Below are 23,538 nucleotides of genomic sequence, written 5' to 3' on the forward strand. Positions count from 1 at the left end.
TGGCCGCGCGAGGGTGGCGCGGCGGCCGCAGCGGCGGGGGCGGGGCCAGCCTCACCCGGAATGAAAATAAACGGCGGCCGCTGCCGCATCCGGGCACTCGGCGGGTCGCGGCGGGCGCGGTGGTGGCGCAGGTGAGGAGGGGGTGGCCGAGCGTTTGGTCCCTGACCGGGGCCTCACCGGCGCTGTCTGGCGCCCTTGTTTCCGGCACGACCCCGACGCATCCCCCGCCCGGGGTGGGGCGCGGCCACAGCGGCGGGCGGCGGGCAGTGGGCGGTGAGCGCGGAGGCTGGCCGGGGCTTGGGGACGCGCCGACGGTTCGCGCGGCCCTAGGTCTGCGCTGGGCTGGGTCCGGGTGGAGGGGTGTTCATCTGGAGTTTTTCTGGGGGCGAGACAGAGGAAGTTATGTATACACTAAGGTAAATCTCATTAGCCGGACAAAAAGCTTGAATCCTAACACTGCTATTCCAAATATGTCATTTGGGATTCGTATTTGCAGTCGAAGCTAGATTTTCTTTGCTATTTAATGAGAAAATATGGTTGAGTCTGCATTTCTCTGATGATCTGGTTCTGCATTTGTCATCTCCTTCCCTTACTCTTATTTTTTAGTACAAGAATCTTTTATTACTCCGCCTAAGATGATAATACGATGGATTTTGAATATACGTGTGTATATATATGTATATTTGAAAAGCTCTGGGTAAAGGTCCCATAGATCGATTCATTACAGAAGTGAAAGTGAAATTTTTAAAGGAGTGGTTTATAACGTTTCGCTTTCAGTTTGGAGCAGTGATATTAATGAATTTCTGGCCTCCCCCGTCCTTGTTTTATTGAGAAATAATTGACATACATCACTGCTTTTTTGGCTGTAATGTGAAACATCGTGTGGCACACATAATGAAACTTTCAGTTCTGTAGTTAAAATTGAAACTGGTTTATTAAACTTTTTTTGATTGGATTTCAAGTACGTATCCACTTTTTATTCTGTTGTCTATAACAAATTTTCGTAAATTTCAAAACAGATTAATCTTTTTTAAACATTAAGTCTTGTGCCTGTGGACTTCCATCTGTTCTGTTGATTTGCTCAGTGCGTACTGCGTTTGTGAAACCCTTCGGGCCTTTACTCAGACCTTACAAAGAGCTTGCGTCAACAGTCCGTGAAATGATTATCCCTCCCCATGGATATTTAATCCAGAATTCATGAAGATTTATGCGTACGGAACTATGTAGGGTGGTGGCGTGAGTTATTTGTGTTTGAAAAGCTACTCATGCTGTTCTGTGTGAGCAGCAGTTTGCTAGTGCTTGAAGATCTAGGTTTCTCTCGTGGGTCACCTGGCTGCACAGCAACCTCCGTGATGTGTTTGTTCCTTCCTCCCTTTCCTCCTCCGTGTCCTGATGACCCTCTTTCTCCCCCCAGACTGGTATAGGATAGATTTGAACTTTCTTTTAAAATATTCATTTATGGAATACACTGAAGTTAACAAACTTCATTTAAAAATTAGGTGAACTGGGTTTTGCGGGTGTGAAATACTACAGGCCCTATATAGAAAAAGAGAAAGTTACTTATCAAGGTGATGGTAACCTTTATATATATTTTTTACTCTATAGAACTTGTCTTCATTCAGAAGCTAATTACCCTTTTACTTTTCTTACTCTTTCTCTGATTTGGCTGTTGACATCTCTAGCAGCCTTCCCCACCCCTTCAAATTGCTATGCTAGTGAGAGATGAGACAACTGCATTGCTGCCAGGGGCTTCTTTGGGAGAGACTAGTTACATACACAGGACAGACAAGCCGCAAAGGATTGCGGGACAGAATGCAAAGTAGTCCAGTGTTGTAGGCAGAAATCCCAGTGCTACTATGGTGCTGCCTAACTTTGTGTCTTGGGCCAAGTCATTTTACAAACCTGGGGCCTGGGTGTTTTCAGCCGTAAAATGATGATCCAACCCGTGTTAGATGTGAATAGTGTACATAGATCTGCTGTCATGTGCTTATTGCAAAATATATAAAATTTTTCTAGCGAAACTTTTTAATTTTAAAATTTCCGATATAGAGAATATTGATAGTTCACTGTTCCAGCTAGCTTTTATGTTTACCCTATCAAGGTGGTTGGTCTTTGTGTTAAACTCATCAAAATACAAATACAAGAGAATTTTTGTATTTATGTTGAATTGTTTATGAAAATTAACAGCTTTAGGGACTCATCTTTCTTTGATCTTTTCTCTTAGATCAGAGAATAATAGTTTAAGAAATAGAAAAGTATAGGGGCACCTGGGTGGCGCAGTCATTGAGCGTCTGCCCTCGGCTCAGGGCGTGATCCTGGCATTCCAGGATCGAGCCCCACATCAGGCTCCTCCACTGGGAGCCTGCTTCTTCCTCTCCCACTCCCCCTGCTTGTGTTCCCTCTCTCGCTGGCTGTCTCTCTCTCCATCAAATAAATAAATAAATAAAATCTTAAAAAAAAAAAAAGAAATAGAAAAGCATAATAAATGTTGCCACATATTAGCAACTTTGAAATACATATTTTATGTAACATATAATATGTAACTGTATATAGTGTATTTTAGCATATGTATAGAATGTGTATATTTTAGAGAACTTTAGAGCTAGTTAAAACTTAAAGTAATTCAGAGGGGCGCCTGGGTGGCTCAGTCGGTTAAGCGTCTGCCTTCACCTCAGGTCATGATCCCAGGGTCCTGGGATCAAACCCCACGTTGGGCTCTCTGCTCAGCGGGGAGCCTGCTTCTCCCTCTCCCTATGCCTGCCATTCCCCCTGCTTATGCACGCTCTCTGTCAAATAAATAAATAAAATTTAAAAAAATAAAATGAAAGTAATTTAGATTAAACAGGAGAGGGAGCGGTGCAGGGGAGCTCTTCTTACCACATTGAACACATCAACGTGTTTGGTAAGTTATAAACTGCTTCGAAATGTAGTATGGGGTATTGCTCATGTACTGTTTTGCTTTCAAGGATGGCGCAAAAGAAATACCTTCAAGCAAAATTGACCCAGTTCTTAAGGGAAGACAGAATTCAACTTTGGAAACCTCCATATACAGACGAAAATAAAGAAGGCGGTTTGGCATTGAAGGTATTTTCTTTTAAGACATAAATAAATAGCAGTGTTAGAAGTCTCCTTGGTAAATAAGATTCTGAAGTCCCTGGAAATTTCCAGGTTTACCTGTGTAAAGTTTTGGCATAACCAAAAGTATTAGAGATAAGCAGGGACCCACTTTTTACTAGGAATTGACAAACTTACTTTTGTTCAGTAAGATTTTATTCATATGAGAATGTTCTCTAATTTCCCAGGCATATACTATTTTTAATACCCTCACAGTGTTACATAAAATTAGCATTTGGGAACTGATTTTGCCCTGCTGGTGTGCGGTATTGATGATGCCACTAAGGGTGTGTATTACGTGTTCACGGGGAGCAGCTGATTGGTTCTCGGTTCTCCTTGCTAGCGTCGTTCACTTTAAACAATTGCTCCCTTCCCCCCAGCTTTTTTTATACTATGGCTCTCTGTTCATTTGTCCAAAATACATGTTTCTTTTTTTTTTTTTTTAAAGATTTATTTATTTATTTATTTGACAGAGATAGAGACAGCCAGCGAGAGAGGGAACACAAGCAGGGGGAGTGGGAGAGGAAGAAGCAGGCTCATAGCGGAGGAGCCTTATGTGGGGCTTGATCCCAGAACGCCGGGATCATGCCCTGAGCCGAAGGCAGACGCTTAACCGCTGTGCCACCCAGGCATCCCAAAATACATGTTTCTAATACTTCTCAATCTTTTATGGTGACATCAGAAATGGCATTATTTTACGTAGTGAGGTTTCTAGAAATTGAAGTTTGCCTGCTTTTTCAAACAGAAAAACATTAATCATTTCTGACAGAAATTTTTTATATTGGAATATAGCATGTACTTCTTTGCTTTCTCAGTCCAAGTATCCTGAGATAAACGATGGAGTGTTTATCAGGAACTAAAGATTGTCACAAGGGCATCATATCGTCTGGGGCAGTGACACAGTGATGTGCTTGGGAGGGAAGAGTTTTTCTTCCTGTCTTTCCCGTTCCTGACAGGCCTCACTTTTTATTTTTTGCAACCCATCTTGTGACCTTTTTTCTGAATTTGTTTGTTATAATCTCTTGGCTCCAAAGCTAGGTATGGCATAAGAAAGCTATTTGTTCTTTGTCCCCAGTAGCTGACACAGAGCTCCAAAAACCCTTGGAATATTCGCAGTGGTAAGGGTGATAGGAGCATCTTTTGTTCCAATGAGGCAGCTCTTGGTAATACCTTCAGGATGGGGCTGGTGGCCAAAAAGACCAAACTTCAATTAGAAGATTAAACTTTCGGGGCATCTGGGTGGCTCAGTCGGTTAAGCGTCTGCCTTCGGCTCAGGTCACGATCTCAGGGACCTGGGATCGAGCCCTGTGTCAAGCTCCCTGCTCAGTGGGAATCTGCTTCTCTCTCTTCTTCTGCTCTTCCCCCCATTCTCTCTCTCTCAAATAAGTAAAAAGAATCTTTTGAGAAAGGAGAAAAAAGATTAGATTCTCAGCCTGCTTTCCAACCTTGGGGAGGGGAGAGGGCTGGAGATTGAATTAATCACCAGAGGCCAATGATGTAATCAATCGTGCCTACATAATGGAACTCCCATAAAAGCCCTTAAATGATGGGTTTCAGGGAGTTTCCAGATTGGCAAACATACCCATGTGCTGAGAGGGCAGCACACCCCTACTCCTCAGGGGTAGAAGCTCCTGCACTCAGGACCTTTCCAGACTCCACCTGTGTATCTCTTCACCTAGATACTCATTTGTGTCCTTCATAACAAACTGTGATCGTAAGGATAGCATCCTGCTGAGTTCTGTTGAGTCGTTCTAGCAAATTATTTTACAACCAGTACCAACGATTCAGGATTTTCTGTTAAGAAAGTTATTTAAGTCTCACTTGACTTGTTCTCACAAGTTAGAAAAATGAGAATGCTTTTTTTTTTCCTTTTTATTCCCTCTAGTAGAGTTGATCACTTCACTGTTCCTTCAAGCAATTTATAATGTATTACAGTGACATAAATCATGGCCCACCTTTCTTTTGAGCCTAGAACAATCCCAGTTATTTTCACGTCTTCTTTTGGGTCTGTTTTCCTATCCTTTATTTGTTTTTATTTTTCCCTGGATCCGTTCTAGGCTCTGTACCTCTCTAGATGCCAAGCCCGTCTGGATTTCCCTCTGATGGGCTGACCACCACTCAGCAGTTTTTTGCCTCAGAGTCCTTCATTTGCTGTTCCGTATTGTGCCCCTTTTGTGAGTTGGCACTACGTTGATCTCTTTTCTGATTTTGCTTCACAGGACCTTGCTAAGAAGTACTCTGACCGGCTAGAATGTTGTGAAAATGAAGTAGAAAAGGTAATAGAAGAAATACGTTGCAAAGCAATCGAGCGTGGCACAGGAAACGAAAATTATAAAACAACAGGAATTGCTACAATTGAGGTCTTTTTACCTCCACGGCTAAGAAAAGTGAGTAATTTTCCCAAATGAGTACATGTAGCGATGCTTTGTTACTTAGTGATCAATTATGATTTTTTTTTAAAGCTACAATCCAAAGTTTAAGTTCTTCTAAGTTAGTTCACATGCTGAACGTTTATCAACTTCAGAGTTAATTTTATGGATTCTTAAAATTAAGAATTTTAAGACATTTACAGGGTAGGTTTGTCCCTCTTAGGCCTCCCAGACTTCACAAAGCCATGCATCACGTGCTTACCTTTTCTAGAGTTTGAATGAACATTTAGAAATAGTGGGGAATTAAAAAAGTACTTCTGGGTTTCCCAAACCGTACACAGTAGGACACATCAGGAAAGATGTCTAGAGGGTGGTCAGCTGAGTGATCAAGCGGGGCCACCTCCTGTCAGGGCCATGTCCTCAGTAGTTCAAGTCCAGAAATGGCGCTGGGGCAGGGTACCCAAAGGTTGCTGGCCTCTGAGGACCGATCAGTGTTAATCATTTTCAGAAGATTTGAAAATACGTACGTGTGTGTCAGAGCTACCATAGGACCCAGCAGTTTTACTCTAAGAGAAATGAAAACCGTGTCTGTGCAGAAACTTGCTCGTGAATGTTTATAGCAGCTCTGTTCACAAAAGAGCTCTGTATAGCTCTGTCTAGCCAAAAGGTGGAAATACCCCAAATGTCCGTCAGTGGGTGAACGGATCAACAAATGCACTATAGCCACACCGTGGACTATCATTCAGCCATGAAGAGGAATGAAGTGCTGACACATCTTCAACATGGCGGAACCTCAGAAACTTTATGAAAGAAGCCAGACACAAAGGCCACGTGTTGTATAGTTCCATTTCTATGAAGTATCTAGAATGAGTAAATCCATAGAGACCGAGACTAGATTAGTGGTTGCCTGGGGCTTGGGGGATAAAGGGAGAAAATGGGGGTGCAAAATATGGTATTTTTTGGAAAGGATGATGAAAATGTTCTGAAATTTGATCATCATAATGGTTGTATAACTTCATAAGTGTACTGGAAACCACTGACTTGTATTTTAAACAGGCGAGCTTTATGAAATGTAAATTATATCTCAGTAAAGCTTTAAAAAATTTCTAGGAAAAATAAAGAGCTTATGAGGAAGAGGAAATTATATATGTATCTACCTCAGGATGCCCGTTCATGAATTCAAAGGGCTACCTATATAGTCTTCCTCTTTGCTAGTGTCCAGCCCCTGGGAAACCAGACCACCAGTCAGAGAGCTGGTTGGCAGGTGTGGAATCTGAGCAGGTTTGCATCGTCTCCTAGGCTTTCCTGGTGATTCCAGTTTTTCTGCCCCCTTGAGGGCTGCTAGGTCACAGGGTCAGCACACGCCAGGTCCTGTTCAGTAGCTCCTTCGCTAGGCGCGCATCATTTCAGCCCTTAACATTGTCTGATATCAACCTTCCTGATTTTATAGGTGGAGTAATAGCACCAAAAAGTGTCACGCTATAGTACATTTTCTTCTTTTTTTTTTTGTTGAATTTTTTAATGTAAATTCAATTTAGTTAACATATAGTGTATTATTAGTTTCAGGGGTAGAGTTCAGTGATTCATCAGTTGCATATAACACTCAGTGCTCATTCCATCAGGTGCCTTCCTTAATGCCCGTCACCCAGTTACCCCATCCCCCACCCACTTCCTCTCCAGCAGCCCTCCGTTTGTTCCCTAGAGTTAAGACTCTGTTTCGGTTTGTCTCTCTCTCTCTGTTTTTATCTTATTGTATTTTTCCTTCCCTTTCCCTATGATCTTCTGTTTTGTTTCTTAAATTCCACATGTGAGTGAAATCATATGGTATTTGTCTTTCTCTGACTTATTTTGCCTAGCATAATACCCTCTAGTTCCTTCCATACAGTTTCTTTTATTTGCCTTTTTTAAAATAGGATAGGAAAAACCTGTTGGAGACCCGACTGCACATCACTGGCAGAGAACTGAGGTCAAAGTAAGTATCTGTCCGGTGCCCCAGCTGCTTGACCCTCCTACACTGGCTCATAGGATCCTTTGTGACAGTCCTGTAAGAGAGATAGGGCAGGTACTATTCTCTCCTCACTTAGTGGAAAGGGAAATTGAGGCTGCAGAATGGGATCAGGCTCACACTGGCAGTTAAGGGCAGAGCGAGAACTCAAGACTGGCCCCGTTTGCCTCTATTTCCTGGTGTAACTTGAGATCAGTGGGAGCTCTGTGCCTCCCACCTACCAGGTACTTGATGACGTGCTTGAAGCAGTGAATGAGTGATATAAATAGCCTGATATGCATCAGATCATTAGCTTTGAATTTTATTTTGTAGTGCATTCATAACTTGCTGTGACATTCAGCAAAGTGTTGTAGCCAATTTCAGGCTATTGGCCCATCTGTAAAAAAGAAAAAATACTTGTCCCGTACTAGTGACATTCTCACTTTTGAGACCTGGTTGGTTATGTCATCCACTTCTATATTTTTAAGTGGTAAGTGTTTTGAGTACCTCCAGGGCTAGCCAGCCCTCGTCTCTGAAGCTGATTTTTCTCATTTTCTTTGGTCCGCATCAGGGCTGTTAGGGATGGATTCAGGAAGCATCATTCATTGAACACACATGAGCAGGAGATTGTTTGGAACAGCCCTCTATTATGGGCTCCTCCAAGGAGACCGCAGAAGGTATAGAGAATGGATTTTCTCCTGCCATGCAGCCAGGGCCCTCCTCTTCAGATGGCTGTTCCGCACAAGTGGTCTCCACTTCATGAGGAAACAAGTAGTAAAGCAGAGAGTTCAAAAAAGAACACTGTCTCTTACACAGTTTCGCATAACCGTCTAGTAAGCTGGCTTTATCGTGAAGTGTTTGGGAGACAGTAAATCAAAACACTGGGCTTTCTGAGTGAAACGTATGAAATAGCTGTCATAATTAAACTTTATTTAACGGATAATAATAAATCGATTACCTGCAACTTGTACCGGTTTATTTTACAGAATTGCTGAAACCTTTGGATTTCAAGAAAATTATATCAAAATTGTCATTAACAAGAAACAGCTTCAACTAGGTATGTCATGGCAAAGTGCAGATTTTATATCGAGTTAATGTAATGACTGCATCTTTTTTTCTCACTGTTTTCTATTCACAAATTTCTAGTGCCTTTACTGCATATATAATCTAAAACTGATTACTGTAGAGCTGATTAAAATAAAAACGTAGGGGCACCCGGGTGGCGCAGTCGTTAAGCGTCTGCCTTCGGCTCAGGGCGTGATCCCAGTGTTCTGGGATCGAGCCCCACATCAGGCTTCTCCACTAGGAGCCTGCTTCTTCCTCTCCCACTCCCCCTGCTTGTGTTCCCTCTCTCGCTGGCTGTCTCTCTCTGTCAAATAAATAAATAAAATCTTTAAAAAAAAAAAAACGTAAAGCAGAATACAACTTTTCTAATCAGTGTTTACTGGGTGTTCTGTGCTAGTGGGAAGGTCTGAGGAAATGTTATAGAACGGGAAGTGTAGGTGTGCTCAGAGTGAAATGGGGGTTCCAGGAAGTTCTCTCCAAGGCAGAAGTGCTAAAGCTGAGTGAGGGCAGCGGGGCATGTTCCAATTGAGAGAGCCTCCTATCAGAGCGCCCTGATGTGAATTTGAGCAATTGAAAAAGGTCCCGTATGGCCGAGTGTAGACAGTGAGGGGAGGGTAGTGCTTTCTAAGGAGGGAGGGCCAGGCAGAGGCCACAGAGAAAAGGCTGTGGCAGCGGTTCTCAACCAGGGGCAGTTTTGCCACCCAGGGCACATTGGGCAATGTGTGGAGACATTTTTGGTTATCATGACTTGGTTGTGGGATGGGGATGGAGGCTTGTGCTCCTGTCACTCAGTGAGTCAAGACCAGGGATGCTGCTGAACCATCAGGGCGCCGAGCAGCTCCCATGACAAAGACTCATTGGCCCGTGGCGTCAGTGCTGCTGTGTAGGAACCTGGGCCCTGTGAACTTGTGCAGTATTAGAGTGTTTCTCCTAAGAAAGGCTGGGAGCCATGGATGCCGGGGGGTGACATGACACATTTGGGTTTTAAACATCCTTTTGGGTGCAGTAGGGGAATGGACTTGAAGGAAGCATGAATGGGCTTGGGAGACCACTTAGCTGTTGCAGCCACTCAGGCAGGCACTACAATCGGTTTCCAGTAGGTTCTTAGGGCTTAGAGAGTCAGGTTCACATCCTAGCTTGGTGGGATGCAGCCTGCACACAGCCCTAGCCTGCCTTCTCCGTGAGCCATTCCCCATCGTCTGTTCCACGTGTCTTAGATAGCTTTTCACTGTCCTCTCATCTCTGTGACACTTCTGTTGTATTCTTCATTGGGCGGAAATTCTTGATTTTATTGTTATCAGATCCATCAATTTCCACCTTGTCATTTGTGTTTAAATAAGCTCTTTCCCCAAGCCCAGGGCCACACAGACAGTCTTCTACATTTTCTTCTATAAGCCTAATCTGCATGCGGTCTGCAGTCTGTCCAGAGGTCCCCTTTATATATGTAAAGGCTAAGGATCCAGCTTTATTCTTCTAATACCCCTGCTAAACTTGCCCTTTCCACACTGGTACTTGGTGCCCCCTTTATTAGAACTCTGTTTCTGCACCTCCCATTCTTTCCGTTTACCGATAGGTTTATTCCTGGACCGGAACCATAGAGGGTTTTTTTATTGGGATATAATGGACATATAACATCGTATTAGTTTCAGGTGTACATCACAATGATTCAGTGTTCGTATATATTGTGGAGTGAGCACAATAACGTCAGCTCACATAAACATTTTTTTTCTTGTGATGAGAACTTCTAAGATCTACTCTCTTAGCAATGTTGAAATATACGATACAGTATTATTAACTCTAGTCACCATGCTGTATGTAACATCCCAGGATGGATTTATTTTGTAACTGGAAGTTTCTACTTTTTGAGCACCTTCACCTATAGAGGTTTTTTTATGACTTTGGTTTTGTTGTAGTTTTAAAATCTAGTAAGATGAGTCCCGTTCTTGGCTCTTCTTTATCAAGGTGACTTGGCCATTGGTGTATCTTTATCTTTCTACATGAATGTTAGAATGTTTGTCAGTTTTCTGAAGGAAAAAAAAATCTAACGGAGTTTTCCAGAAAAATGTTCAAATTTATATATTTATAGTTCATAATATTTCATTTTTTAAAAATCTGTATGCATCTGTGTTTATTCTGCATTTTGGTGGTTGTTTATTTACATCTTTGACTTAATTTTGTTAGGTTTGTGTATTTGATGAATTTTTCATAGAACCAGCTTTTGATTTTGTGAATATGCTTTCATTCTGTTTCATTGATGTCTGACACTATCTTTATTAACGTTTTATGTGTAAGGTCCTGAGCGTAAGGGCTTTACTCAGGACCACAGACTTAAAAAGAACCCAAGAGGTTTGCTTTTAACCGCCACAGTGAATTAGCTCTCGCGGTGCCTGCTGCACTGTGGCTTCTCGTCTGTTGCTGTGAACTGGGTGTATTATTTCTCCAGTTAGAGGGTACGAATATTCACTGGCCGATTTTACGCTCTGCTTAACAGTCACAGAGTCATACAGCCAGATGTCAGCGTGTTCTCACCGAGCATGTGGCGTGGCGGCTCGCAGGCACAAACGCAGGCTTCAGAGTTCCATTTAACAGAACGGACTGTGATCCAGTACATTTATGGCTCTTTTCGTGATAAGCTTTTCTGGTTTTTACAGGGAAAACCCTTGAAGAACAAGGAGTGACGCACAATGTGAAAGCTATGGTGCTTGAACTAAAACAGTCTGAAGAGGATGTGAGGAAACACTTCCAGGTTGAAGAAGAAGAGCAAAATAAAGCCGAACTAAAAGAAAAAAGGATTCAGAGGACCAAGAGAGGCCTGGAGATCCTGGCAGAGAGAGGTACACAGAGCTCTGGGCTCCTTATTTCCCTCCGGGCTGGGAGGGGACACCGGGGGGGGGGGTGTGCAGCGGTCACCGTTGTCAGGGACTTGTCTTCCCTGCAGTCTAGTACTCGGAATGCCCATTGCTGCCTTCTGGTGTTGAATTAATGGCGTTCCTCTCGGTTTTGTTGCAGCGGAGATGGTGGTGGATCCAGAAACCACACCATATTTAGACATAGCTAACCAGACAGGCAGATCAATCAGAATTCCTCCTTCAGAAAGAAAAGTAAGTACTATAGAAATTTATGGCTGCCGCTTTGATTTGCTGTCAGAACAGAAGTGGTTTTCTGGCTGTTTTATCTTGGACTGTCATCAAGGATTAGAGACAGCTTTTCGTGGGAGCTTCTAAACAGGATGGAAGCCTCTGACGAGCACCTGCACAGCCGACTCAGCCTGTGATTTTCATTGCAGTAGCACAAAACAGCTCGATGGCACTGTCCTGCGGAGGTGACCGAACGTTCTGGAGTGACGGGGGGCACTGCCTTCTGCACACGTGGCTCCCCGCAGCAGTGCTGGTTTTGGTGTGGGTTTTTGGTTTTTGGTTTTTGGTTTTTACCAGAGGGCCATGTCCTCTAAGGGATGGATCAGAATAGGGAGCTGGGCTGGGGAGGGGGGCATGTAATTTGGGAAAAGTCGGACAGGGTATTCTGCCATCTCTCCCCTGCCTTCCTGTTTCCCCCTTTGCTAATCTGGAATAGGCAGGCCGTGGTTTTGTCTTTGAACACATCCCAGGGCGTCTTTATAGCCGCATTCTACAGCTGGGACTCTGAGATTAGTATCTGATCTGGAGTCCAGTAGCTTCCGATAATAAAGAGCTGTAATGACTGTGGGTCAAGTCAATTTTAATTTTTCTGTCTTTAAAGGACAAGTTTGAGTAGGCTTCACTGTATGACTTACATCATTTAAAATGAAGGATTAAAGTTTTAATGAGAGAACTTGGTAGCTATCAGTGGATTGATGGTTGTTTGTTTTTAAAATGTTGGTAATTATTTGCCCACAACTCTCTTACATTAAGTGATGACATCGAGGGGCACCCGGCTGGCTCAGTTGGTGGAGCATGCGACTCGATCTCAGGGTTGTGAGTTTGAGCCCCACGTTGGGTGTGAAGATTAATTTTAAGAATCTTAAAAAAAAATAAATGATGATATCCAGACTTTTTGGAAAACCTTTACAAGACCGAATTATATTAAAATTCAAATTTAAATATTAATGAACTTAAAAACATTTTTGGACTGCCCCCTTTTTTTTTAAAGTAAGCTCTGTGCCTAATGTGGGGCTTGAACTCACAGCCCTGAGATCAAGAACAGCATTCTCTACAGCCAGGTGCCCATGGATTACCTTTTAAAAATTGTTTTAGGAATACTAGAGTTGACAGATACTTCAGAAAAAAAAAAACTTGATTAAAACTAGAAAGTGAGGGGCGCCTGGGTGCATCAGTCAGTTAAACGTCTGCCTTTGGCTCAGGTCATGATCCCAGGGTCCTGGGATCGAGTCCCATGGCTGTGTCCGGCTCCCTGCTCAGTGGGGAGTCTGCTTCTCCCTCTGATCCCCTGCTCGTGCACGCGCTCTCTCAAATCTTTGTTTAAAAACAAAAAACTAGAAAGTGAAATGGATACTTTTTTTTTTTTTTTGAGAGAGAGTGAGAGCATGAGCAGGGGGAGGGGCAGAGGAAGGGAGAGAGAGAATCCCAAGGGGGCTCCAGCGTGGAGCCCGATGCAGGGCTTGATTTCATGACCCTGAGATGATGACCTGAGTTGAAACCAAGAGTTAGATGCTTAACCGACTGAGCCACCCAGGTGCCCCATGAATGCTTTTTTTTAAAGGGATACAAGCGTTAATAGCTACTTTTTTATTTATTTGGTCTTACTGAATACTGGAAGTCTCCATCAGCAGATACTAAAATAAACTAATGGAAACACACGGACAGGTGCTGGTTATGACCCTGTCAGCCACTTCAGCTGGGTGCTTGATTCCAGCATTGGAATGAAATGAAGCTTTGACTATATTTTTCTTAATTTTGGCTTTTGGATTGAGTTGTGAACTTGGGTTTTAAAAAAAATCTTAATTTGATTTCTTTAGAGTTGATATGCTTTTAATACAATTTGGTTTACTATAAAGTGATTTTTTTTTAAATCGTATTTTTTTCTAGGCCCTTATGTTAGCTATGGGATATCATGAGAAGGGCAGAGCTTTCCTGAAAAGAAAAGAATATGGAATAGCCTTGCCATGTCTGCTGGATGCTGACAAATACTTCTGGTAGGTGCTTTTGTACTTGGTGATTACCAGTGTTAAGGCAGATAGCCCAGATTATACACAGCACCGTCCCTCCCCATACACTTAAGACTTCAGCTTTTCACCCAAGACCAATGGTTTCAGTGAAAAGAGTAGTTATGGTGTAGACCAGTTTGTGAATTATTTCATCCCTTCAGATTTGTAATCTCTCTTCCCTGTAAAGAATTTTATAAACATACGTACTTATTTTTATAGCCCGCATGGGGGTGATCTGTCTTTGTGCCGTGCTGTCCGCCTGCACTGTCCACCGTGCAGTCTCCCTCCACTTTTCCCCGGATGGTTTTGGTGTGGATGTTCTTTCTTTTTTTTTTTTAAAGATTTTATCTATTTATTTAACACAGAGAGAGAGACAGTCAGCAAGAGAGGGAGCACAAGCAGGGGGAGTGGGAGAGGAAGAAGCAGGCTCCCCGTGGAGGAGCCTGATGCGGGGCTCGATCCCAGAACCCCGGGATCACGCCCTGAGCCGAAGGCAGACGCTTAATGACTGAGCCACCCAGGCGCCCCATGGTGTGGATGTTCTTGATCATTCCCCAAATCTGTTGTTTCATTAGGGGCTGCAAAATAGTGATACCTTAGTTTTCCTTCTGCATTTATTGCTGGGATTCCTCTGAAAAGCAGTGTTTTCCTCATCAGCTGTTTGGTTACAGTGAGGTACAGTTTGTACAGAAAGAATAAAATGCTTGGTTCTTTCTTCCTATTTTCTTGTTTTCAGAATAAATGAGGTGCTTCCCTAGAATTCTCCAAAGAGGATATCACCAGTGAGGTTTTCTTTCTTCTTTTTTTTTTTTTTTTTTTTTTTAAGTATCAATATGAACTCGACTTTTAACACATTTGATGTGTTTCAAACCTCGGTGCTTAAATTGACCATCTGTGGCCAACAAGTGGGTCCCGTCCTGCATCCTTTTGACTTGATCCCGGTGGTGTCTGGTGTCCAGAGCTGTTCCAGACCTCATCCTACACATTTCCTGCCCCAGACCAGAAATCAGCGGTTTCCCAGGGGCTCCTGATTCCTCTTGACGGGAAGTGGCACCCAAGAGACTATAATCCTGGCAGAGGAGACATTTGAAAAGTAGCCTTGATATTTGAAAATGGTCAGAAGTGAACAACGTTAAGGTTATTTTCTTTTCCATTTTGATGAATTCCCGAGATATACTGTACACTTTAAGAGGATAAATACAAATGTTTGTAGTTTGCCAACCGTATTAGCAGCAAGCACCTTGGGTTTTAAGTGAACAAATCCCAGTTTAAACTAACTTAAGCAAAAAAAGGGGCTATTTGGCGGGGAGGAGGCAAATCTGAAAATAATTAGGACAAGGGCTTGGTACCGTTTGGGTTTTCTTCCTCCGCTTGCTTGTCTCTGCTTCTGTGCTGCCTTCATTCCCTTCGGCTGTTCGTGGGGCAGGTGCTAAGTTAGGTCCTTCAAACTCAGACGCGTTTTTCATTTCCTTCCATAATTGTGATTTTTTATTATGGAAAATTTCTAACATACATAAAAATAAAGATTAGTATAGTGAATTCCTATGCATTTTTTTAACAGATTTTTATTTATTTGACAGAGACAGCGCTAGCACACAAGCAGGGGTGTGGTAAGCAGAGGGAATGGGGGGAGCAGGGTGCCCGATGCTGGGCTCGATCCCAGGACCCTGAGATCTTGACCTGAGCAGACACTTAACTGACTGAGCCACCCGGGCGCCCTCCTCTGTACTTCTAATCCAACTTCAGCAGTTACCGAGACATGGTTGATTTTGATTTGTCTCTATGAACCTTTCTCAATCTTATCCCAGACAAATCCTTGAAATAATTCTCAGGTCTCCAGGAACCCCTGAATAAAAATAACTGTGTCTTCAGCTCACAGAACATTGACATGTTCAGTAAGTAGTAGATATAATAACCCAGTAATACTTGTCAGTGCCTCTGTAGAGAATGACATTTTTTTCTTGAAGCTCTCCTTATTCAGGCTGACTTATTAGCATAATTTTAGTGCGAGTTCTTTCTCTTAGTAAAGGAGATCGGCTCTAGCGCACGTCAGGGATGCGGGTGGAAGAGACTTCAGTAGTTCTGTTTCCTTCCCACCTCCAGGTAGGCTGAAAGTTCTGACAGAACTTTGTTCTACGTGTTGGAGAGTGGTATGTAGTATGACCAAAGTAGTTTCTTTCCTCCCTGTCTAAACAGTAAAGTGGGAGCTCTGCTTTTGGCCAGGATGGAGTAACAGGGACTGGATGTACCCTCTCGCCTGAAAGAACTGAAAATTTGGACGAAGTGTATGAACACTTCAGTTTTCTGGCGGTATAGGACAGTGATCCCTAAGGTGGGGAAACAAATGAGGGGAGCCCTGTGATTGTTTCAGCTCCCTGCCTAGGGAGTCTCTAGACTGCCGTGAAGGGACGAGAAGGCCAGGTGGGGCCTCCTGGGCTCCCTGGAGTTGCACAAATGGAGCTGGGAATGCAGGGAGGCCAAAGTGTGAGAGGGGAGAGCAGCCTGAGGGAGGAGGTCCGAGAGCTTCAAAAGGTCTCCTTGGTGTATTCTGTTGACTAACGATCCGTTCATGCATGTGAGGAAAACACCGCCCGAGAGGAGCAGAGAACAATCTTCAGAGTTCAGAAGGCCGAGAATAATTTGTGCTCCCACCAGCCACAGCGGCAAACTTTTTGATCGAAGTGCTTCACAGAATTCAGAAGGGTGTTGTCTCAGCAGTAGGGCAAGACTATCTCTAAAGGCTGCTGTGGTCCCACCTGACAAAGCTTACAAGCAAGCCTTTAAAAGATCACCCTGTTTTTAAGTCACTTAACTGCATCCCAGACAAAGCTCGGTAATACTTACCACAATACAGAAATATCCAGTCACCAATTCAAAATCAACGGTCATGCAGAGAAGCAAGAAAATACAACCCATAATAAAGAGAAAAATCTAGTCCATGGAAACAGACCCAGAAGTGACACGGAGGATAGAATTGGTCGGCTAGGACATTGAAGTGGTCACTGGAACCGAATTCTGTACGTGCAGGAAGGTAGCGAAAGGACGGAGCGTGTTAGGTAGACGTGGAGCGTCCACGAGAGAGCCACGCTGGAACTGCAGATGAGAAGCAGTGTCTGAGGCGAAGACAGCTGGGTGGGAGTCAGTGCAGATTGGACACCACGGAAGAAAGATGGGTGCGTGTGAAGATGGGCCACAGGAATGATCCAGCAGGAAACTGAGAAGTCGAAACATAAAAAAGATGAACACAACATCCAGCATTGTAAGCAGTTTCAGATGACCCGGTACATGGATCATTGTAGTCCCTGTGAGAGGAGGCAGCTGGGCCCCCACAAATCTTAAGAAATAACAGCCAGAATTTTTCCCAGTTTGATGAAAACTGTAAACCCCCAGATAAAAGAACTGTAATGAGTCCCAAGTACAAGAAATAAGAAAACACCAACTGAGGTGCACTGTAATCCCGTTCTTTTAAGCCAGTGATTGAAACTGACTTGTTAATCGACGTTCCCCGAAAAAAACATGGAGATACGTAAGCTTAGCTTGCCTTTCTTGAAAATGATCTTTATTTTACATAAAAATTTAAAACTTATCAGGCAAATAGAGTACATTTCTGTTAACTGATTCAACCCAAATGGGATTTAATTTTTCTAAAGCTAGGCTTAGTAGGCTTTATTTAAATAGATGTTGCTCATTTATTTTAATTAATGTTTTTAACATGAAAACTTGACCCTTGAGTGTGAAAGCTACCCTAAGCCAAGGCAGTACTAATAAAAATATACTCTAAGATACAATTTTATACAAACAAGGCTTTAAAAATGTGTTTTTTCCGAGTGACTTGATCAGGTTCAAATATAGGCCTAACGGTGTCAAAATTATTAACTGTTAGTATTGATTTTGTGATCTCTTTTATAGGCCTCTATCTGAATAGAAAGTGCTGTTTTGGAAACAAAAAGAATGACCTGTCCTTCGCTAGTCTGAGACCTGTGCTTGCGTTTGTGCTGCACAGTCGTTCCTTCTGGGCTGAACTTGCACACATGGTTCTATTTTTACCTGAAATGAGGCAGTTTCTGTCACTGCTTTTCATGCATTTTAAACACGAATGAGCCCGTGCGCACAGGGCATCGAAAACTGTGACAAAATGTCCCCTGCTTTCTTAGGGACGGCAGGATTGTCTTCTGTCACAGAAACAGGAGTCTAGAATGTAAGGTCAGACCACAGTGCACAGAGTTTTTCCTCTTCCTCAGAGGCAAGTTCCCAGGCTGAGCAGGCAGGTCAGAGACAGTGCCCCCCGCCCAGGCGCGGACCTGTGTGCGCGCGTGTGTGTCACATGTCGTGGGCACCTTACACAACCTTCCCAAAGAGTGGAGACTGTGAGAGAAAGATAGGACAGATGACTGAAAAGCCTGCTCTGGTGTATTTGTCCCGCACCCAGCAGACTGTCCCGCTCAGCAGACTCCTGCCTCACAGCGTAAATGACACCATCACAACATTTCTTTGGTTTTTCTTTGTTTCTTCCGAGCAGATTTTGATAGGCAAGGCGGGAAGCTCGAGGGGGTGTGGTTTGCGGTTTTACACAAGTGCAGTCTTATCTTTAATAGAATACCCATGGAAACAAATAGGCAAGACCTTCGAAGTTTGTTCTGAATGTTTTCCCTTTTTGTTGACAAAGTTCTGACGTGAGGTCTAGGTGTGCATTATGAATTTCTGCGAATCACATTTTAAAAGCAGAATAAATAAGCCTGATGTCCATCTTTGCCAGCATTCCGTCGTCTTGTCTTCTGCCTTATCTGGAGCTGGGGACGGCATTTAGCCTGCACCTGCGCCCCCAGCTCAGCTAAGCATTTAGAGCCTGCCATTTTCTGGACTGTTTTCCCCCCCAGCTTGACTGTGATTGGACATGAAGGCCTTGTTTTTGTCAGTTGGGGCATTCATAGTAAGTAGTGATTTGGGGGCAGGGGGTGTCTTTAAAGCATTGGTTCTCAACTTCGGCTGCACATTAGAATCAACCGGAAAGATTTTCAAAATGCAACATCCAGGCCCTGTCTCCAGAGGTTTCTGTTACAATTTGATGTAGATGGGGTCTCAGCACCAGTGCAAACCAAAAAATAAAATAAATTCCTCACTTCCAGGTGATTCTGATTTTCAGTCAGGGCTGGAAACCTTTGCTTTAAGCCATGGTCTCCTCATGTTTGCTGACCTCATGTTTTCTGACATGGTGACCCCATTTCCACTTCCTGCTTGAACCTTGTTCCCTGTGTAGCAAGGGTGTGTGTGTGTGTGTGTGTGTGTGTGCGCGTGCGTGTGCGTGCCCTGGGGGAAGGGGGTATTAAACTGCTACTCCTGAGCCCTAACTGCTTCTCTCCCACTGGGAGGATCGCAATGATAAATACAGCTCCCTTCGTAAGCATTGGGGGGTGTGCCATGGAACAGTCTTTGGGAACACAGCGAAACCGGGGAAAGCCTTCCGCTAACTCACAAGAAGGTTTTAGTGCGACTTTGCTGCAATGCCCTTTCCTGTCGCCCCCCAGCGAGTGCTGCCGGGAGCTGCTGGACACGGTGGACAACTACGCGGTCCTGCAGCTGGATATAGTGTGGTGCTACTTCCGCCTGGAGCAGCTGGAGTGCCTGGACGACGCAGAGAAAAAATTAAACCTGGCTCAGAAGTGCTTTAAGAACTGTTACGGAGAAAACCATCAGAGACTGGTGCACATAAAAGTATGTTACTGGGATTTTTCTACCATTTGAGTTTATTCCTGTTAAACGTTTTAGACTGCTGTCAGAAGGGGATTTGACAGTGGTGTGCTCGGTGCTCTCGTTAAGCTCTTCGCTAATGGGATTGTGACATGTATTACAAGTTGGGCTGTTACTTTGGTCTGTGCAGTGTTTAGCTGGAGGAACGCAGTTTTCCAGTCCCAGAACCCCGTCGATGATCACCCTGACCAAGCGGCCTGGTGACTAGGTTCAGTAGAGTCTCATGGAAGATTTAATGCAGAAAAAAATAGACGTTTCGAATGGTAACAGTTGACATGAATGAGTCACAGCTCCAGCACTATGAATAAGGATTTTTGTATGGTGATTTCCACAAATTAGAATTCTGCTGGGAAATTTCAGGGCAGCATAAAACATCCCTAGTTTGGGTTTTTGTACACTTCCTTTCTGACCAGAGGACCAGTGTCCTGGGCACCTGGAGACCAGTGTTCTGGCACCATTCCTTGTGGGACAGGGGATGTCCTTGTCCTCTGAGATCTTTACTTTTGCCCTCAGCAGTAAGGGAAGATAGAAACATTTTAGGAATGCTCTTTTGTCCCTGTAGGGGTGAAGGAATTACAAGTGTGAATGTTACAGATCTGTAATTAGAAATAAGACAGTTTTATCCTTTTTCCCCCCAATAATTTTAGGGGAACTGTGGGAAAGAGAAGGTATTGTTTTTAAGACTTTACTTGCTTCAAGGTATCCGAAATTATCACAGTGGAAATGGCGAAGAGGCTCGTGACTATCTCAACAAGGTAAGAAAATGAATACTCCAGAGTCGTAGCCATTTTCACCTACTTTTTTTTTCATCCCCAAACATTCAGTATTTCATAAAGTCAGTATTTTGTGACTAGGGAGGAACATGCGTCTGTCCCCCGTGCCCTCTGCCTCACACACGCCAGCGCCATACTTGTATTTGTTAGGGTGTGGGTGAGATGCTGTAATGAGGACACCTCAGAAAGACACTGGCTTTAATTGGCTGGCAGTTTCCACGTCTCATCTAGCAGAGTGGAGCTGAGCAGGTGGGTCAGTGGAGCAGCCCGGCCAGCCTGTGTGTGGCAGCCACCGTTGCTCCTGTCAGTCCTCTTCCAGCCAGCAGAGGGGGCAAGAGAGTCCAGGGTCACCTCTGGAAGGACCAGAAGTTGGGGCTGTTGCTCCTGCCGCAGCCACTGGCCTAGATTTAGCCACTGGCCTAGATTTCACCACGTAGCTACACCCAGTTGCAGGAGACCATGAGAAATGCCATGTGCACAGCTCAGATTCAGGGGATTTGATTACAAAACCCGAAGAGATAGTGGATACCAGCCCCTCCCATAATACTCAGCCTGTTTCCTTCTGTTCTGTTATGATACATCACACGGGCAGAGTGGTGTCTGTATTCTTTTTGAGCTAGTTGGTAATAAGCAGAGTTCAGAGTTTTTATCTAAAATCCGACACATCGTAATTCACATTGGGTACTAGCTTAATTTTTCAGGTTTTAGCTTTGTATTAAGCTTTAACGTTGTTAAAGTTACACGATTCTTGTATTTTTTTCTTGTCTGTAGGCACGTCAGCTCTTTAAAGAGCTGTATATTGATCCATCAAAAGTTCACAATTTGCTGCAGTTGGGGTTTACCGCCCAGGAGGCCCGGCTCGGCCTGCGGGCGTGTGACGGGAACGTGGACCACGCGGCAGCCCACATTACCAACCGCAGAGAGGTACCGTAACGTGGTCTCGGCGACACTGGGTCTCGGCCTTTGCGTAGGTGAAACTTGAGGCAATAGTAAGCCTATTTCCAAGATGCCATAGCTCTCGGGTGTGAAAGAAGAGAAAAAGATTGTTCCGTGGTGGTTATAATCACAGGGAGCTCTTTATGCTTCAGACCGGGAAGAAACGGAAGAAATTCGTTTTAATTGCATTACTTGTCAGGCGGCGCAGTTTCCTTGGTTTTCCGTTCTGCTGTGGTGGCAGTAGCTCGTAAGGACGTTACCCAAGTAGCCTGTGTGTGTGTCTCCTCCCTCCCTCCCTCTCTTCGTCAGGGTAGATTTCGGGAAACCATTTTAAAGGGGGCTTTGTGGGGCGCCTGGGTGGCACAGCGGTTAAGCGTCTGCCTACGGCTCAGGGCGTGATCCCAGCGATCTGGGATCGAGCCCCACGTCAGGCTCTTCCTCTATGAGCCTGCTTCTTCCTCTCCCACTCCCCCTGCTTGTGTTCCCTCTCTCGCTGGCTGTCTCTGTCTCTGTCAAATAAATAAATAAAATCTTTAAAAAAAAAAAAAATGGGGCTTTGTTTTCCCACGGAGCCAGTGTTACAGTTTGGGATGGCGTCGTAGCTAGAAACATGAGTCAGGTCATAGGGACAATTAACATTATGTGAAAGCAAAGGTACAAAACTACAGTCATTTGAAACAATTATAAATAAGTAGGTTTAAAAACTTTAGATTTTGGAGTCAGAGGGCATGTTACCATATCTAATATTGCTAATTTTACAGTAAAAGAGCTGAGGTCCAGAGAGAGGTGATGATGAGCTACTGAGAAGCGGAGCCACTGTTGTTCTCTGAGAAGTCGGCATCGATTTTCTCACAGGTCCTTTCTAGCTGCAGACTCCAATCACAGAAGTCTCCAGCACTGCCTCTGCTGCGTAGCCCAGTGCAGGACCCCTGTCCTCCGCCCCGTCTGTTTTATTTGTCCAGTTTCTAGTGTAAAGGGAAACATCAGAAAAAGTACTTTCCTCCTGTGTCTCTACATGATTAAAAGGAGGGCGACCTGGACGTTTGTCCTTAAAGAAACAGTACTTTGAGGCTCTGACTTTGTGTCAGATCTGGGTGAGATGAAGCCTGAGTCCTGTGTCTGCTGGCCGGCAGCACCTTTCTGTGTGTGTGAATGTTCGCATGTTTCTTCTGGACTATAAATGGAAGAGCTGAAATTGGAAGCAGAGGGTGGGGCAGGGGAAAGGCAGCTTACGCGGCGGGTAGGTGCGAATCCAAGTCGAAATGCAGGTGGGATGGAATCAGTTCACCGGCCTGTGTGGTTGTGTAGCGGGCAGGACAAGGGCAGCGTGGGGATGTGGGGGCCAGGGTGTTGGGACCCTGAGATCATGACCTGAGTCCACATCAAGAGTCAGACACTTAACCAACTGAGCCACCCAGGCGCCCCCAAAATCCATTTTTTTAAATGACATTTGTTTTAAAAACAAATTCTGAACTCTCCTGATCGGGGTTAGGGTGGGAGAGAATCAGCTAGAACTCTTTGTAGCCCTTCTCAGACTCTTGCAGCAACAGAAGGCACTTCTGAAAGTCAGGGTCGAGAAGTGTGGGATTAGATGACCTTTGTCTGCTGACATGGAGCATTCTGGAGGTTGAAACAGTCTCCCAGGGCCTAGGCGGCCTGAGTCACTGCTGCCTGGAGCGGGGTGGGTAGGTCTGCGGCTTTGGTATCACCCAGGACACTGCCCCCCCAGCCCCACCAGACTCCACATTTTAATACAATCCCTGGGAATTAACCGGGGGCCCAGAAGGCCTCCCAGCCATGCAGGCAGCTCCTGCACCCCCTCCCTAGAAGAGGGTCCGTCCACTTCTCTGGCCTGGCAGCGATGAGCTCCCTGGCTCTGCGTGGCCTGTTGTGGTGTGGGGTGGTGCTTTCCGAGAGGCACTCTCCTCCCGCCCTGGGCAGAGGTCTCCGGCTCCCGCTGGCCTGCCCCAGGAGCGGCGCTGGGCCCCCGTCCTTGCCGCCTTCGTGCTGGTGATTGGGCGAGACATGCAGAGAGAGGTTCATCCCCTTCATCCCCCTTCTTTTGTTTTTCACTTTGCCTGGCAACCCAAGAATCCTACAGAGCACATTGAGCAGGCTTCTTACAGAATCTCAATCCCCAACTCTGTGACTTTGCTGTCTTCCTAAAGGAATTGGCCCAAATAAGGAAAGAGGAAAAAGAGAAGAAAAGACGCCGGCTGGAGAACATCAACTCTTTGAAAGGAATGGGCTACTCTACTCACGCGGCCAAGCAGGCCCTGCATCAGGCCAGCGGGAACCTGGACGAAGCCCTGAAGGTAGCAGCGCACCCCCCCCCCCCAGCCTGCCCTGAGCGCCCGTGCCTGTGGGCCAAGGGGCCCCTCCTTCACTTAGGCTTCTCTCCAGTGT

At 44.7% G+C, this 23,538-nt stretch overlaps 1 protein-coding gene across 3 annotated transcripts in view; it reads left to right on the forward strand.

Annotated features, from left to right (window-relative positions):
* The window catches only part of NUB1 (negative regulator of ubiquitin like proteins 1), a 26,254-nt gene continuing 2,716 nt past the window's right edge, over positions 1-23,538 (forward strand). The window contains exons 1-12 of one of the 3 annotated variants that reach the window (XM_026479178.4): positions 1-131; positions 2,967-3,084; positions 5,334-5,501; positions 7,397-7,455; positions 8,454-8,524; positions 11,184-11,366; positions 11,542-11,633; positions 13,557-13,663; positions 19,201-19,387; positions 20,071-20,178; positions 20,968-21,120; positions 23,301-23,447. In XM_026479178.4, coding sequence (XP_026334963.1) covers positions 61-131; positions 2,967-3,084; positions 5,334-5,501; positions 7,397-7,455; positions 8,454-8,524; positions 11,184-11,366; positions 11,542-11,633; positions 13,557-13,663; positions 19,201-19,387; positions 20,071-20,178; positions 20,968-21,120; positions 23,301-23,447 — 1,464 coding nt within the window. In that variant the 5' untranslated portion in view covers positions 1-60. Of the gene's footprint in view, positions 274-395; positions 417-2,966; positions 3,085-5,333; positions 5,502-7,396; positions 7,456-8,453; positions 8,525-11,183; positions 11,367-11,541; positions 11,634-13,556; positions 13,664-19,200; positions 19,388-20,070; positions 20,179-20,967; positions 21,121-23,300; positions 23,448-23,538 lie in introns of those variants that run through there. The other 2 variants (XM_057304235.1, XM_057304234.1) reach the window with 2 other exon arrangements.

This window comes from Ursus arctos, unplaced genomic scaffold (genome assembly GCF_023065955.2).
Source record: "Ursus arctos isolate Adak ecotype North America unplaced genomic scaffold, UrsArc2.0 scaffold_3, whole genome shotgun sequence".
NCBI classification, from domain to species: domain Eukaryota; kingdom Metazoa; phylum Chordata; class Mammalia; order Carnivora; family Ursidae; genus Ursus; species Ursus arctos.